The 14,401-nt window shown below is 60.0% G+C and overlaps 1 protein-coding gene across 1 annotated transcript in view; it reads left to right on the top strand.

Moving 5' to 3' along the window:
- Window positions 1-10,792, top strand: part of MYO15A (myosin XVA) — a 46,819-nt gene extending 36,027 nt beyond the window's left edge. Inside the window, exons 59-65 of the mRNA XM_070060056.2 lie at window positions 1,033-1,129; window positions 2,755-2,915; window positions 3,790-3,923; window positions 4,864-4,997; window positions 5,095-5,228; window positions 6,137-6,277; window positions 9,809-10,792. Of these exons, the coding sequence (XP_069916157.1) occupies window positions 1,033-1,129; window positions 2,755-2,915; window positions 3,790-3,923; window positions 4,864-4,997; window positions 5,095-5,228; window positions 6,137-6,277; window positions 9,809-9,910 (903 nt within the window). The 3' untranslated portion in view covers window positions 9,911-10,792. The remainder of the gene's footprint in view (window positions 1-1,032; window positions 1,130-2,754; window positions 2,916-3,789; window positions 3,924-4,863; window positions 4,998-5,094; window positions 5,229-6,136; window positions 6,278-9,808) is intronic.
- The last annotated feature ends 3,609 nt before the right edge of the window (window positions 10,793-14,401 follow it).

Raw genomic sequence — 14,401 nt, 5'->3', positions numbered from 1 at the left:
GTGCTACAGTGGGTTAAGCTGTGGCCTGCAGTGCCAGCATCCCATATGGGCGCTCGGTTCGAGTCCCGGCTGCTCCACTTCTGGTCCAGCTCCCTGCTGATGTGCCTGGGAGAGCAGCAGAGGATGGCCCAAGACTTGGGAGACTTCCACACTCCTGACTTTGGCCTGGCCCAACCCTACCCATTGCCAACATTGAAGGGTGAGCCAGAAGATGGAAGATATCTCTAACTCAGTAATAACTTCATTATTCAAATGATCTTTTAAAAGATATAAAAATATATAAAATATAAAATATCTAAAAATAAATAAATATTGATGTATCCAGGAGGATTGTGGGAGTCATACTATGCCCTTTTTTTTAAAGATTTATTTATTTATTTGAAAGTCAGAGTTACACAAAGAGAGAGGAGAGGCAGAGAGAGAGAGAGAGAGAGAGAGAGAGAGAGATGTCTTTCATCCACTGATTCACTCCCCAATTGGCCACAACAGCCGGAGCTGCGCCAATCCAAAGCCAGGACCCAGGAGCTTCTTCCAGGTCTCCCATGCAGGTGCAGGGGTCCAAGGACTTGGGCCATCTTCCACTGCTTTCCCAGGCCACAGCAGAGAGCTGGACTGGAAGAGGAGCAACTGGGACTTGAACTGGTGCCCATATGGGATGCTGGCACTGCAGGTGGCGGCTTTACCCGCTACACCACAGCACCAACCCCAGCTATGCCATTTTATAAAGGGCACTTGGGCATGTGAGGGTTTTGCTGTCTGCTGGGGTCCTAGGCCCGGCAATCCTCAGGTATGGGGGACAAGTCCGTGTCTCAGAGAGGCAGCCCAGGGTCACACAAACAAGGGACAGCGGCCGAGCGGGCCTCAGCCTCCAAACTCCACACCTGTGTTCTCCCTGCTCCAGGCCCATCCTCAGAGGCTGCTGAGGCCAGGAAAGCTGCACGTGGCCTCCGGAGGCCTGGCTGGGTGGGGCTGGGAGGGCAGAGGGCAGGCCCAGCGGGCGGGCGCGGCGTCACCTGCCCTGCCTCGCCGCAGGTGGCCCTGGACGTGGTAGAGGAGATCTGTGCGGAGATGGCGCTGACACGGCCCGAGGCTGCCGCCGAGTACGTGATCTTCGTGGTCACCAATCGAGGTGAGGGCCCCCCCACCGGACTTAGTAGGTGGGCTCCTTCCCCGTTCCAGGCTCCCTTCGGGTACCACCTCCTCCAGGAAGCCCCCCGACCCCTACACGGAAGGACCTCTGTGTGCGCTCAGCCTGTCTGCCTCAGCTTGCATGTGTCCCCCCTGCCGGATGGGGGCTCATGGCGGACGGGCCCCCCCACCCCGTGTGCCCTGGAGGCCTTGCTCCCGAGAAGCTCACATCCAGGATGGTTTCCAGTCCCAGCCCTGTACCCCGGGAGCCCGAAAGGGCACACTTTCATAGTGGCCGTGGGAGCCCCCTCCCAGGGCCCCACAAGGCTTTTCTCTTGGGGGATGCTGGGACCCCAGGGGGCTCCTCAAGCAGTCCCCAAGCCCTTGCTCCTTGCAGGGAGCTGGATCGGAAGTGAAGCAGCCAGGACTTGAACTCACATTCATATGGCATTCAGCATCGCAGGCAGTGGCTTTACCTGCTACACCACAGTGCCAGCCCCCATAAACCCCCCTTTTTTTAAATGTATTTATTTATTGAGAGGCAGAGAGAGAGGGAGAGGGAGAGAGAGAGGCAGAGAGAGAGGCAGAGAGAGAGAGAGGTCTTCCATCCGCTGGTTCACTCCCCAATTGACCGCAACAGCTGGGGCTGCGCTGATCTGAAGCCAGGAGCCAGGAGCTTCTTCCAGGTCTCCCATGTGGGTGCAGGGACCCAGGCACTTGGACCTTCCTCTGCTGCTTTCCCAGACACATTAGCAGGGAGCCAGATTGAAAGTGCAACAGCCGGGACTTGAACCGGTGCCCATATGGGATGCCGGTGCTGCATCGGAGGCTTAGCCTTCTCGCCACCGCACTGCAACTCTTAATCCCGACAACCACACGAAGTGGAGATGCCCTCCTCACTTGCAGACAGGGACACCAGGGCCAGGAGAGGCCGTGTTAGTTTCCTGCCTCGGTTCTAACAAGTTTCCAGGAGCAGAGTCAGTCCTACAGTGAGAGCATTTCCTGGGCTGCTCTGTCTGGCGCCAGGTTGCCCACGTGAAATCTTCCGCCTCCCTCTCCTTAGGCCCCGTGTGCAGGGTTGGGCCCACCAAGGTGGTCCAGGAACATCTCCCCTCCGCAGGATCTTTCACAATCACAGCTCCCAAGTCCCCCTGGCCCACGAAGGCAGCACAATCCCAAGTCCCAGGGTTCGGATGTGGACACCCTTGGAGGGGCCGGCACTCAGCCTCCTTGGGGGCAGAGAGTGGCTCCACCAGGTCCCAGAGCGGGGTCAGAAGCCCAGCAGGAGCCTGGGCCTCTCAGGCTGGGAGGCAGAAACGCTGGTGCAGCGTCTGAGCTGCCCCGCCCTCAGTTCTCCCCCAGCGCCACCGACCCCGGTGACCTGCACCCGGGAACTTGTTCCCCGCCCCTCTCTGAACAGACCCCAGGCCACAGATCCAGGCAGGGAGCAGGTCTGTTCGAGTGAAGACATAGGGTTCTAGGACAAGGAGGCTCTGTCCCAAAGCCGGGAGGTGGCCAGCCTGGGGGCGGGGCTGGGATCTGCACATGCGCATTGTGCGGGTGCCGCTTGTGTGTCCTGCCCCTCCTCACCGCCCCCACCCGCCCCCCTCCCCGCGCCCCGTGCAGGCCAGCACGTGTGCCCGCTCAGCCGCCGCGCCTACATCTTGGACGTGGCCTCAGAGATGGAGCAGGTGGAGGGCGGCTACATGCTCTGGTTCCGGCGCGTGCTCTGGGATCAGCCACTCAAGTTCGAGAACGAGCTGTATGTGACGATGCATTACAGCCAGGTCAGTGATGTGGGCGCCTGCCGGCCTGGGGCCCCCTGGGTGCTACCAAGCTTGTGAGAGCATGCGTGAGACCCCGCTAGCATTTCTGACCCCCATCCTGGTCTCCTCTGCACACGGAGGCATTGCCACCCTCACGACCTGATCCCCGGGCCTTTGCACCTGCCGTCGCTCCGTCTGCACAGCCCGCCCCCCCCCCCCAAGCAAGGGGGTGTACTTCTTCCGTGACACCCTCTCTGATTTCTTCCTCTGCTGAATGCTTGGCCTATCCCTCACTGCAGGGCCAGAGCAGGGCTCTGCGCGGTGTTCCCCCTTTGAGACATGGCGACCCTCTAAAACAAGGATCGTGGCGTTTACCAAGCCTGGGTTCTCCCCTGCTGGCCTGGCGTTTGTGGGAGCCCCTGCACAGAGAGAGCGCGCAACTCTTGGGGACCTGGTGGGAAAGCCACTTCGCTCTTGCAGCCACATGGGGGCGCTGTGCAGAGTGGTCCGGGCTATACCAAGTCCTCATGCCCCACCCACCCTGCAGTCTGATGGTTCAGAGTCGGGGTGGGGGGTGCAGTCTGTTTTCAAGCAAGCCCCCCAACCCCACTCCCCACTGGGACCCCGGAGCAGGCTGCATTTTGAGTAACACGGGCACGCTGCCTTGCTGGTACTGTGCCTGCCCCAGCCCATCTCCCACCAGATGGCTGTGGGGACTCCCTGGTGGCTTTCAGGACCACAGCCCGCCCATGCCTCTGTCATCGAACCCCGCCCCCAGACGCAGGAGAGCGAGGGGCTTTCCCACCCCGGGGAAGCAGGTGGTGCTGGAAGCGTGCCAACCGCAGACCCCCGCAGGTGCACGGGTCACCTACCTCCCCTACCTCCCCGCTCCCAGGTCCTGCCGGACTATCTGAAAGGCCTCTTCAGCAGCGTGCCAGCCAGCAGGCCCAGCGAGCAGCAGCTGCAGCAGGTGTCTAAGCTGGCCGCTCTGCAGCACCGCGCCCAGGACCGCTTCTACCTGCCCAGTGTGTGAGCACCCTTCTGCCTGGCTCAGCCAGGGCTGGCAGGCACCCTGGAGCTCTCTCCTCACCCCTCCTCCCTGCAGCTGGCCCTCCCCAGGCCCCCGGGGCTCTCCCCTTGCACCAGCCGGGCTGTCTGTGCACCGGCTACCCTGGCCTTGGGACTGAGGTCTTCGACTCCCTATGGGAGTTGGCTTCTCCCTCCCTCCCCCACTCCCTGCCTCCTGTGACAGGTTGCTGCTGGTTGGTGTTGATAGCTGACAGCAAATTCAGTGATAAAACGCTTCCAAGGGTTGCCTGTCCACACGCCGTATCAGAGTGCCAGTTCAAATCCCGTCTACTCCGCTCCCAATCCAACTTCCCGCGAAGGCTTCCTGGGGTCCTGTCTCTCATGTGGGAGACCCGAATGGAGTTCCTGACTCCTGGCTTCAGCCCGGTGCAGCCCCTGGCTGTTGTAGCCATTTGGGGAGTGGACCAGCAGATGGAAATCAGTCTCCCTCTCTCTCTCTCTTTTCTAAGATTTATTTATTTATTTAAAACTCAGAGTTACACAGAGAGAGAGAGGTCTTCCATCTGCTGGTCCACTCCCCAGTTGGCCGCAATGGCTGAAGCTGTACCAATCCGAAGCCAGGAGCCAGGAGCTTCTTCCAGGTCTCCCACACAGGTGCAGGGGTCCAAGGACTTGGGCCATCTTCCACTGCTTTCCCAGGCCATAGCAGAGAGCTGGATGGGAAGTGGAGCAGCTGGGACTTGAACTGGCGTCCATATGGGATGCTGGCACCGCAGGCCAGGGCATTACCCTGCTGTGCCCCATTGTCTTTTAATTCATTTCCAGTGAGCTTTGGAAGCGCCCTTGCCATGGCATCCTCAGCATTTAGTCTCTGGGGGCCACAGGTGCTCAGTGAGGACTGCACACCGGGCGCTCAGGGCCCCCTCCCCTCTGCTCGCAGGCGGGAGGTCCAGGAATACATCCCAGCCCAGCTCTACCGCACCACGGCCGGCTCGGCCTGGCTCAACCTGGTCAGCCAGCACCGGCCGCAGATGCAGGCGCTCAGCCCCCACCAGGCCCGGGCCCAGTTCCTGGGTAAGGACTGGGGCCGGGGGAGATGGCCGCGGGAGAGCAGCCAGAGACAGCCCCTGCCCGCCAGGGCCCCCCACAGTGACCGTGACCTCTCTCCCAGGCCTCCTCAGTGCCTTCCCCTTGTTCGGCTCCTCGTTCTTCTTCGTCCAGAGCTGCAGCAACGTCACTGTGCCCGCGCCCTGCATCCTGGCCGTCAATCATAACGGGCTCAACTTCCTCAGCACCGAGACCCATGTGAGTGGCCCCAGCCTGGCCCTCTGTTCGCTGGTCCCCGACCTGCGCGTGCCCCATGGATTTGGGCTCAGCAGGCTTGTACTGCTGTTACCTACCTTTCACACTTAGGGTGAGTTCCTCCCATGCTCCCATGGGTTTTCCCAAGTAGGTGATTTGCATTTCTGGACAGAGCTAAGGAGCCCATCCCACCCTTAGCTTTGGGACTCCCCCAGCACCCTGGGGCGATCGTCCGCAGGGACGACAACAGCATCCGCCCCACAGGGCTACCGTGCAGGTGAAAATGAGCCATGCAAACAGGTATGAGTTTGCTCGGGCCGCCATAACCAAAGACCGTAGACTGGAGGCTGGAGTGTCTGTGGAATAGACTTGCACAGAGTTTATCTTTTGTGGAGGTTGGACATCCACGATCCAGGTGGCCACTGGTCAGGGTTTCTTCCGTGGCTTGTGGGCAGTGGCCTCCCTGTGGGTGTCCCCCTCGTGGGTGTCCCAATCTCTTCTCAGAAGGATCCGGATCGGGGGGGCTGGCGATGTGTCGTAGTGGGTTCGAGACCCGGCTGTCCCACTTCCGATCCAGCTCCCTGGATACGGATCAGACTGGAGGAGACAGAGCCAGAGACAAGTGCAGGGCCACTGCGTGGGCTGTGGGCGGTTCCAGCAAGCACAGCCTTGGAGGAAGAAGTGAGGCAGGGAGGGGACAGGGCAGTGCAGGGAGTGTTCACACCAGGTCCCCACGGTGGGTGACTGGCAGTCCGGTGCCCAGCGTGCCCCCCACGGCAACCCCTGGGGTACTGGTACTCGAACCAGCATCTCCCGCTGCTGCCGGCGTGATGTGCAGGGAAGGGGTGGGGCGGCTGAGTCTCTCCCCACCCACAGCCTGGCCCCTCTGCCCCCCCCACCCCCGTCCCCAGGAGTTGATGGTGAAGATCCCGCTGAAGGAGATCCAGTCCACACGGACGCAGCGGCCCACAGCCAGTTCCAGCTGCCCCTATGTGGAGATCGCCCTGGGGGACGTGGCGGCCCAGCGCACCATGCAGCTGCAGCTGGAGCAGGTGAGCCCACCCTCGCGCCCTCAGTCCATGCGCCAGGCTGTTCCCTGGGCCGGGCTCCACAGCAGGTCGGGGCCCGGCCCTGCTCCCCGGGGGAACACTCCGTCCAGCACAGCAGATCACAGACGTGACGTGGCAGTGACACTGCGGGAAAGCTGAGGAGTCAGACGGGACCCTGGGGAGCGAGGTCTCGGAGCCCCCTGGAATTCTAACCCGAGGGTACTAGGGAGCCACGGAAGGTTGGAGAGAGGGCAGGGCCACAGGGGCTTTGAGGAAGTGCACCTGGCAGCTGGACTGTGGGCCTTGGAAGTGAGGGTAGGGAAAGTAGGCTTCCCACGTGACAGACAGACACCAGAGCCCTCCTGCCCCGGGCTGCCTCCTGCTCGTCCCCACTCTGTATAAGGCAGGGGTGACTTTTGGGCTCCTGTCCCTGTCTCACGGCCCCCTTGAAGGTGGGGCAGCCAGAGCTGTCACCTTCCTAGAGAGAGAGAGAGAGGGCATTGAGGGCCAGGGCCAGAGAGAGGGGCCTCCCGGGCCCCAGCCTTGCCTCTGGGCAGGAACAGAACAGAGCCCCTTGGGCCACGGTGCCCCTTCTCACCATGCCCCTGTCTGCTCCAGTCGGGTCACCCTGAACCTTGCCTTGGCCCCTGGCCGCCCTGGGCTCTGGGCCCACACCCGAGTCCCAGGACGGCCTCTCTGCTCCAGCGATGGAGCCCTCGTGTTCTTTCCTCTCCCCTTGCTCCTACTGCTTTCCTGGTGCCTCCTGGCCTGGGCGGGTGTAAACGGTGCCAAGTCTGGGCCTCTCCCCCTTGGGCACACGTGGGGCCCCAAGGCTTTCGAAACCACCTCTGCTGCGACAGCCCCTTTATGTCCATTCTGGCCCTGTCCCCGGATTCCAGGCTCTCGGCATCTCACGTGAGGCTAGGCCGACAGAACTCTCCCAGACATTCAGCCTCCAATTTAGGAGCCCTGCCCTTCCTTGTCCCCTCCTCTCTCCCCTCTCTGGCCTCTGCTCACACACTCCGCCATCCTGGCCTCTTCCAGCTCCCTCGCCTGCCTGCCCCAGGCCCTTTGCACTCGCCGTGCCTGCTCCCTGGAACACTTCCCCAACTCATTACAGGGCTTCCTCGCTCCCTTGTGGGGTTTCAGCGTAGATGTCATCTCTCTCCAGGAGACCCCGGCCCTGCTCCCGGATAGCCGCCCCCACCAGAATGTCAGCTCCCACAGCACACAGGACAGGCTCAATGACAATCCTCGGGTGTTTTTTTTTTTTTAAGATTTATTTATTTGAAAGGAAAGATGACAAAGGGCAAGACAGAAAGATCTTCCATCCTCCGGTTCATTCCCCAGTGGCCAAAACAGCTGGGACTGGGTCAGGCTGAAGCCAGGAGCCAGGAACTCCATCCAGGCCTTCCACGTGGGCGGCGGGAGCCCAAGGACTTGGACCATCATCATCTGCTGCCTCTATGGCACGTTAGCAGGAAGCATGGGATGGCTGAGACTTGAACCAGGCACTTTGATATGGGATGCGGAGGCAGGCTTCACCTGCGTGCCACAGCGTCTGCCCCTCAGTGCACACTTCTGTGTATGGGCAAAGGGGTCTATGGATGAGTGGATGAGTGATGAATGGATTCATGGGCAGACAGATGGATGAGTGGGTAGACAGATGGATGAGTGGGCGTGTGGATAGGTGGATGGATTAATGGATGGGTGAGTGGCCGGGTGGATGGATGGATCGATTGGTGGGTGGGTCTATGGATGAGTGGATGAGTGATGAATGGATTCATGGATGGATGGATGGATGAGGAGGTGGAAGGATGGGCGCATGGATAGGTGGATGGATGGGTGGATGGCTGTGTGTGGATGGACGGACGGACGGACGGGTGGACAGATGGGTGGTTGGGTGGGTGGATGGATGGATTCATGAGTGAGTGGATGGATGAGTGGATGAAGGCCTTTCTGAGTTTTCTGCTTCCCTGCAGCCCTAACCCCAATCTCTCACCCCTGCCCCCTCCCTCTTCTGCTGCCTCCTCTGTCTCTGGCTACGAATGTGTGAGGATCATTCACTCATTCGGCCCTGTACTGGCTTCGGAGATACTGCAGTGACCGAGACCTGCTCGGCCCTGGCCCTCACAGACCCCCAAGCCTTGGCTGTTAATCTCCCCCTCCCCCCGGTAACCATGACTGGCGGCGGGAAGGTGCGCGGGGGCCCTGAGCTATCCGGGAGCCCAGTGCAGTGGCGTGACAGCCCGCAGACCTGGGTCCCTGCCCTGCCTCCTCTGACAGGCTGTGTGCGAGGTCTCGACGCATTCCTACTTCTCACGGAGCCTGCTTCCACACCTGTCAGACGGGCCAGCAACCCCAGTGAGGCCCAAATCGCAGTGGCGTGTGGCAGAGGGAAGGACTCCCCCCCGTCTCACGCATCCTGATGTGTTCAGCCGAGGTGGCACCCAGGGCGGGGGCGGGCACTGCTCACCTTGGCAAAGAGCACCTCAGGGTGTGGCCTTGGGCCTCAGTTTTGAAATCTGTGGAATGGGTGACAACAGCACATGCCTCTGAGGGGCATTGCAGGAATCGAAAGGGCAAGACTTTTACAGCTTCCGGGACAAGACTTGGCACGGGGTCAGCGCTCAGCCAGCGCTGCTGCCGTCACTTTATGCTGTCTCTCTCGCTCTCGCTCTCTCTCGCAGCAGCTTCTGTTGGCCCTAGGAAATCCAGGGCCTTCCACCCTGCCTTTGGTCTGAGCCCTACACTCGCAGATCAGCTTCCCACAATTCCCCACTTCCTTCCCTCCCCTCCTCCCCCGTTCTAGTTGGGAACCTTGAAGCTGGGTCACTGCCCGTTTTAGACTGTGTGTGTGTGTGTGTGTGTGTGTGCCTGTCTGGGCTCGCCAGGTGGTAACCATGGCAACACAGCATTAGCGACTGCTACCATTTATCGATCAGACTGATGTTTTGTAGAATTTTTTTTTTCACCTACTTAAAAGGCAAAGTGACAGAGAGAGAGAGAGAGAGAGAGAGAATGAGAGAGGGAGAGATCTTCCATCCACTGGTTCACTCGCCAAATGGCTGCAATAGTCGGGGCTGGGCCAGGCCAAAGCCAGGAGCCAGGAGCTTCCTCTGGGTCTCCCACAGGGGTGCAGGGGCCCAAGGACTTGGGCCATTTTCTGCTGCCTCCCCAGGTGCATTAGCAGAGAGCTGGATTGGCAGCAGGGATACCAGGACTCAAACCAGCACTGGGATATGGGATGCCAGGTGTCCCAAGTGGCGGCCCCAGATGACCGATGTTTTAAATTGGATTTGTGTGCAGCAGAGTCTGAAACCTCACTATCACCCTGAGACAGGCCCTGGTAAACTAAGGCCGTGCAGGCTCAGAGAGGGCAAGCAACCAGGCTGGGGTCACACAGCAGAGCTTGTGTGAGCTCCCGTCCTACCCTGCCTGCCCCACCCCGCCCCCCGGGGCTCCGTTCTGCAGATGGTGGGCTCCGCCTCTCACCCGTGGGATGGACGTAGAGTCTGGCTGTGTCATCCGCAGGGGCTGGAGCTGTGTCGCGTGGTGGCCGTGCACGTGGAGAGCCTGCTCAGCGCCCGCGAGAAGAGGCTCACGCTGCCTCCCAGTGAGATCACGCTGCTCTGACCCCGCCCCTCCCTGGCCCTGCAGCTGCCCCCAGGCCTGGCTGTGTGGCCACAGGGGAAGTCCCCGGCCTCTAGCGAACCCCTGTGAGGGGCCGGAGCCTTGGAGAGCAAGAGGAGGCAGGAGATGCAACCAGTGTCCCCCAGAAGCCACGATTCCAAGTTGGGGTGGAAGGCAGACTTGGGTCAGCCATAAGAGGGACTTCCAGGGGCTGGCCCGGGGGCAGCAGAGCCGCACCCCGGCCCGCGGCCCCCTGCCGTGTGCCCACCACAGATGCTGTCCTGACTCCCAACTGGGGCACAGCAGGCCTAGACTGGGTGAACTCTGCGTTTGGTTTCCTCTGGGTCTGACGTTCAAGGCTGTTCCCCATCCCCCGGTCCATCTTTCTCAGGTGCCCACCCCCCTCCCCCCTTGTTCTGCCTCTCAGCCTGGATCCTGCCCCTCGGTCATTTCTATGCAAATAAAAGGTATGCCCGTTAGCAGGGAGCTGGGTCAGAAGTGGAGCAGCCGGGTCTCGAACCTGTGCCCATATGGGATGCCGGCATCACAGCCATTTCCTCCTGCAAGCAGCTAGGGGGGAGGCCGGAGCTGGAGGCACAGTAGAGCCCCTGCCTCCCTGTGGGCGGAGCTTCTGGTAGAAGCACCTGCCCTTACGCCACCCTCTGCAGAACCCTGTCTCCCCATTCCACATTTCTTGGGTGTCCCCAGCAGCTGGCTGGCCCCGTCTCACAGCAGTGTCGTGGGAGAAAGAGGGCTATCTTCAGTTGTCGGGGCAGAAGTCTGGGAAAGAGTGTTTCCTAGAGAATGGGACTTCAGGGTTGGGTTTTGATGGATGAGTAGGAGTTTCCTAGGGATAGATGGGGGGGCAGGGAATAAACATTCCAAATAGAGAAAACTGTTTCCTGTTGTATCCCCTTGTCCCCTTGGTGCCAGTTAGGTGGTACACAGGTTCTTTTTTTTTTTTTCCCCAAGATTAATTTGAAAGGCTGATTTACAGAGAGAGAAGGAGAGAGGGAGAGAAAGGATTTTCCATCTGCTGGTTCACTCCCCACATGGCAGCATTGGCTGGGGCTGGGCCAGGAGCTTCTTCCAGGTCTCCCTCGTGGGTGCAGGGGCCCAAGCACTTGAGCCGTCCTCGGCCACTTTCCCAGGCCCGTTAGCAGGGAGCTGGATCAGAAGTGGAGCAGCTGGGTCTTGAACCTGTGCCCATATGGGATGCCTGCATCACAGGCAGTGGCTTCACCTACTGTCACAACGCTGGACCTGGTACGGTACCCAGGTTCTTGATTTCACTTCAAGAGGGAATTCAGGGAGCCAGCGTTGTGCAGCAGAGTCCAGGCTGCCCCACTTCCAATCCTGATTCCTGCTAATGGCCCGGGAAAGTAGCAGATGGCCGGAGTCCTTGGGCCCCTGCTACCCATGTGGGAGACCCAGCTCTGGCCAATGCATCCATTTGGGAGTGAACCAATGGGTGGAAGATCTCTCCATCACTGTAACTCTGCCCCCCCCTTTTAAAGATTTTATTTATTTGAGAGGCAGAGAGAGAGAGAGGTCTTCTATCCACCGGTTCACCCCCCAAATGGCCATAATAGCTGCAGCTGGACCAATCCGAAGCCAGGAGCCAGGAGCTTCCTCCAGGTCTCCCACATGGGTGCAGGGGCCCAAGGACTTGGGGCATCTTCCACTGCTTTCCCAGGCCACAGCAGAGAGCTGGATTGGAAGAGGAGCAGCCGGGATATGAACCAGCCCCCGTATGGGATGCCGGCGCTGCAGGCAGAGGCTTAGCCGACTATACCACAGCACCAGCCCCAACTCTGCCTTTCAAATACATAAATAGTTTTGAAGAAACAAATGTTGATGGAAAAGGGCTGGTGCCTTAGGACTTTGCGTTGGAGGAGCTGTGGTTTGGTAGTGGCGGGTTGGGTAGGTAGGGATGTAACTGCAGAAGTCCTGGCATCTGAGAAAGGATTTATTTTCTCACCCAGGCATTTAACCCCTGTAAGAACCTCTTGTGTGGGGCTGGCTCTGTGGCTTAGTGGGTAAGGCTATGGCCTGTAGCGCCGGCATCACCGGCATCCCCTGTGGGTGCCGGTTCAAGTCCCAGCTGCTCCACTTCCGATCCAACTCCCTGCTAGTGTGCCTGGGAAAGCAGCAGAAGATGGCCCAAGTTCTTGGGCCCCTGCACCCACAGGGAGACCAAGAAGAAGCTCCTGGCTTCGGCCTGCCCAGCTCCAGCTGTTGAGGCCGTTTGTGGAGTGAACTGTAGATAGAAATTTGTGTCTTTCCTTCTTTCTGTAACTCTGCCTTTCAAATAAATAAGTAAAAAAATTTTTTTTGACAGCCAGAGTGGACAGTGAGAGAGAGAGAAAGGTCTTCCTTTACTGTTGGTTCACCCTCCAATGGCTGCTGCGGCTGGCGCACCGTGCTGATCAGAAGGCAGGAGCCAGGTGCTTCTCCTGGTCTCCCATGGGGTGCAGGACCCAAGCACTTGGGCCATCCTCCACTGCACTCCCTGGCCACAGCAGAGAGCTGGCCTGGAAGAGGAGCAACTGGGACAGAATCCAGCACCCCGACCAGGACTAGAACCCGGAGTACCAGTGCCGCAGGCGAAGGATTAGCCTAGTGAGCCACGGCGCTGGCCAATAAGTACATCTTAAAACAAAAACAAAACAAAAAAACTGGGAGAGGGATCTCCCTCTGCTGGTTCGCTCCCCAGATGGCTGCAATGGCCAGGGCTGGGCCATGCTGTAGCCAGGAGCCTGGGACTCCATCCGGGTCTCCTGTGTAGATAGTAGGTGCCCAAGCACTGGGGCCCTCCTCCACTGCCTTCCCAGGTGCATTAGCAGGGAGCTGGTTAGGAAGTGGGAGCAGCTGGGTTAATAGCCGGAGCTCCTATGAGATGCAGGACTTAACCCGCTGAGCCACACTGCCCTCCCCGCCCCCCGCCCCCCAGCGTATTTATGTATTGGAAAGGCAGAGTGACAGGTAGAGACATCTTCCATCGGCTGGTTCACTCCTCAAACGGCCACACCACCCAGGGCTGGGCCAGGAGCCAGGAGCTCCATCTGGGTCTCCCCCACAGTGGCAGGGGCTCAAATTCATCCGCTGCCTACCAGGCACGTGAGGAGGCTGGCCCCGAGGCAGAGCGGCTGGGACTTGAACTCATGTTCTGATGCAGGATGCCAGTGACAAGTGGTGGCTTAACCTGTTGTACCACAACACTGGCCCCAGTATATATATTTAAGTTTATTTTTATTTATTTGAAAGGCAGAGAGAAAGAGAACTTCCATTTGCTTGTTTACTCTGCAAACGCTCCCAACAGCTGGGGCAAGGCTGGGCCAGGCTGACGCCACGAGCCAAGAACTCCATCCGGGTCTCCCAGGATGTGACGGGAACCCAAGTACTAAGCCAAAGCCACCATCTGCTGCCTCCCAGGTGCACGTTAGCAGGAAGCTGGCTTGGAAGCGGAGGTGGGACTTGATCCCAAGCATTCGATGTAGGATACAGGCGTCCCAAGCAGTGGCTTAACCCACTGGACCACAACGCTTGCCTCTAGACGTACATTTGTGTAAAAGCTCATTTTATTCAACTTCTTACAGTGTGCCCGGCTCTGTACATAAAAAAAAAAAAAAATCAATTGCATACTCAAAACACGCCCAGTGAGGTGAGTGCTATTACCACCACTGTACATAGGGCCCAGAGAGGTAGAACAACTTGCCCAAGGCCACACAGCCAGCACAGGGGTCCAATGACGATTCAACCCCAGGCAGCTTGGCTCGGGAACTCGCGCTGTCCCCCAAAAAAGACGAGGAGGAAACAAGTGATTCTCATCTCGGCCTGGATGAGCTGAGCTGTGTCCACAGGTGGCTCCGAGAAGGCCTGCTCTTCATAGAAGACGGGGCAGCATAGCGGTTAGAAGGTACTGGAATCCTGCAGGGCCAGAGGCAGGCCACATGGCCCCGCCCACTGGCCTCGTCCTCACTGCCCGCGGCCGCCTCCCCACACCTGCACCCCACTGGGCTACACCAGGAAAGGGCAGGGGCCCGATGGACTGTAGGTGACTCGGTTCTCCCCGGCTCAGGCTTGCTGCGCCAGGTGGCCAGCGTGGAAGCAGCGGCCAGGGTCCCAGGTGTCTGGGGTTTCACGACCTCACGCCGCCTTCTGCTCAGCCTGGTCATGGCCAAGAATCCACTTTTCCAACACAACAGACTCAGGCGCCTCTCAGTGTACAGACGGGGGGCGGGGGGCTGAGGCCCGACTCAGCAAGCCCCGTGCCTACCACGCGGGAGCAAGGGCTTGCACGAGGCCCCTGAGCGCCAAGCACAGCGGCCGACCCTCGCCCCCCAGCCCCGGCCTGGGGAGGGGCTGCGGCTGGAGCCGCGGGGCGCACCTGCGGCTCGCCCTCAGCCGCGCACACGGGGGCTGCACCCGGGAGACGCCGCCCCGCACCCCCGGCCCGGCGCGCCCCCGCCGCCGCGCACGCGCCCGCCGCCG

This window comes from Oryctolagus cuniculus, chromosome 17 (genome assembly GCF_051225735.1).
Source record: "Oryctolagus cuniculus isolate XC-2025 breed Fujian yellow rabbit chromosome 17, ASM5122573v1, whole genome shotgun sequence".
In the NCBI taxonomy this organism is placed as follows: Eukaryota; Metazoa; Chordata; class Mammalia; order Lagomorpha; family Leporidae; genus Oryctolagus; species Oryctolagus cuniculus.
Note: the sequence above shows the minus strand (reverse complement) of the source record. Positions and strands in the feature narration are given on the sequence as shown.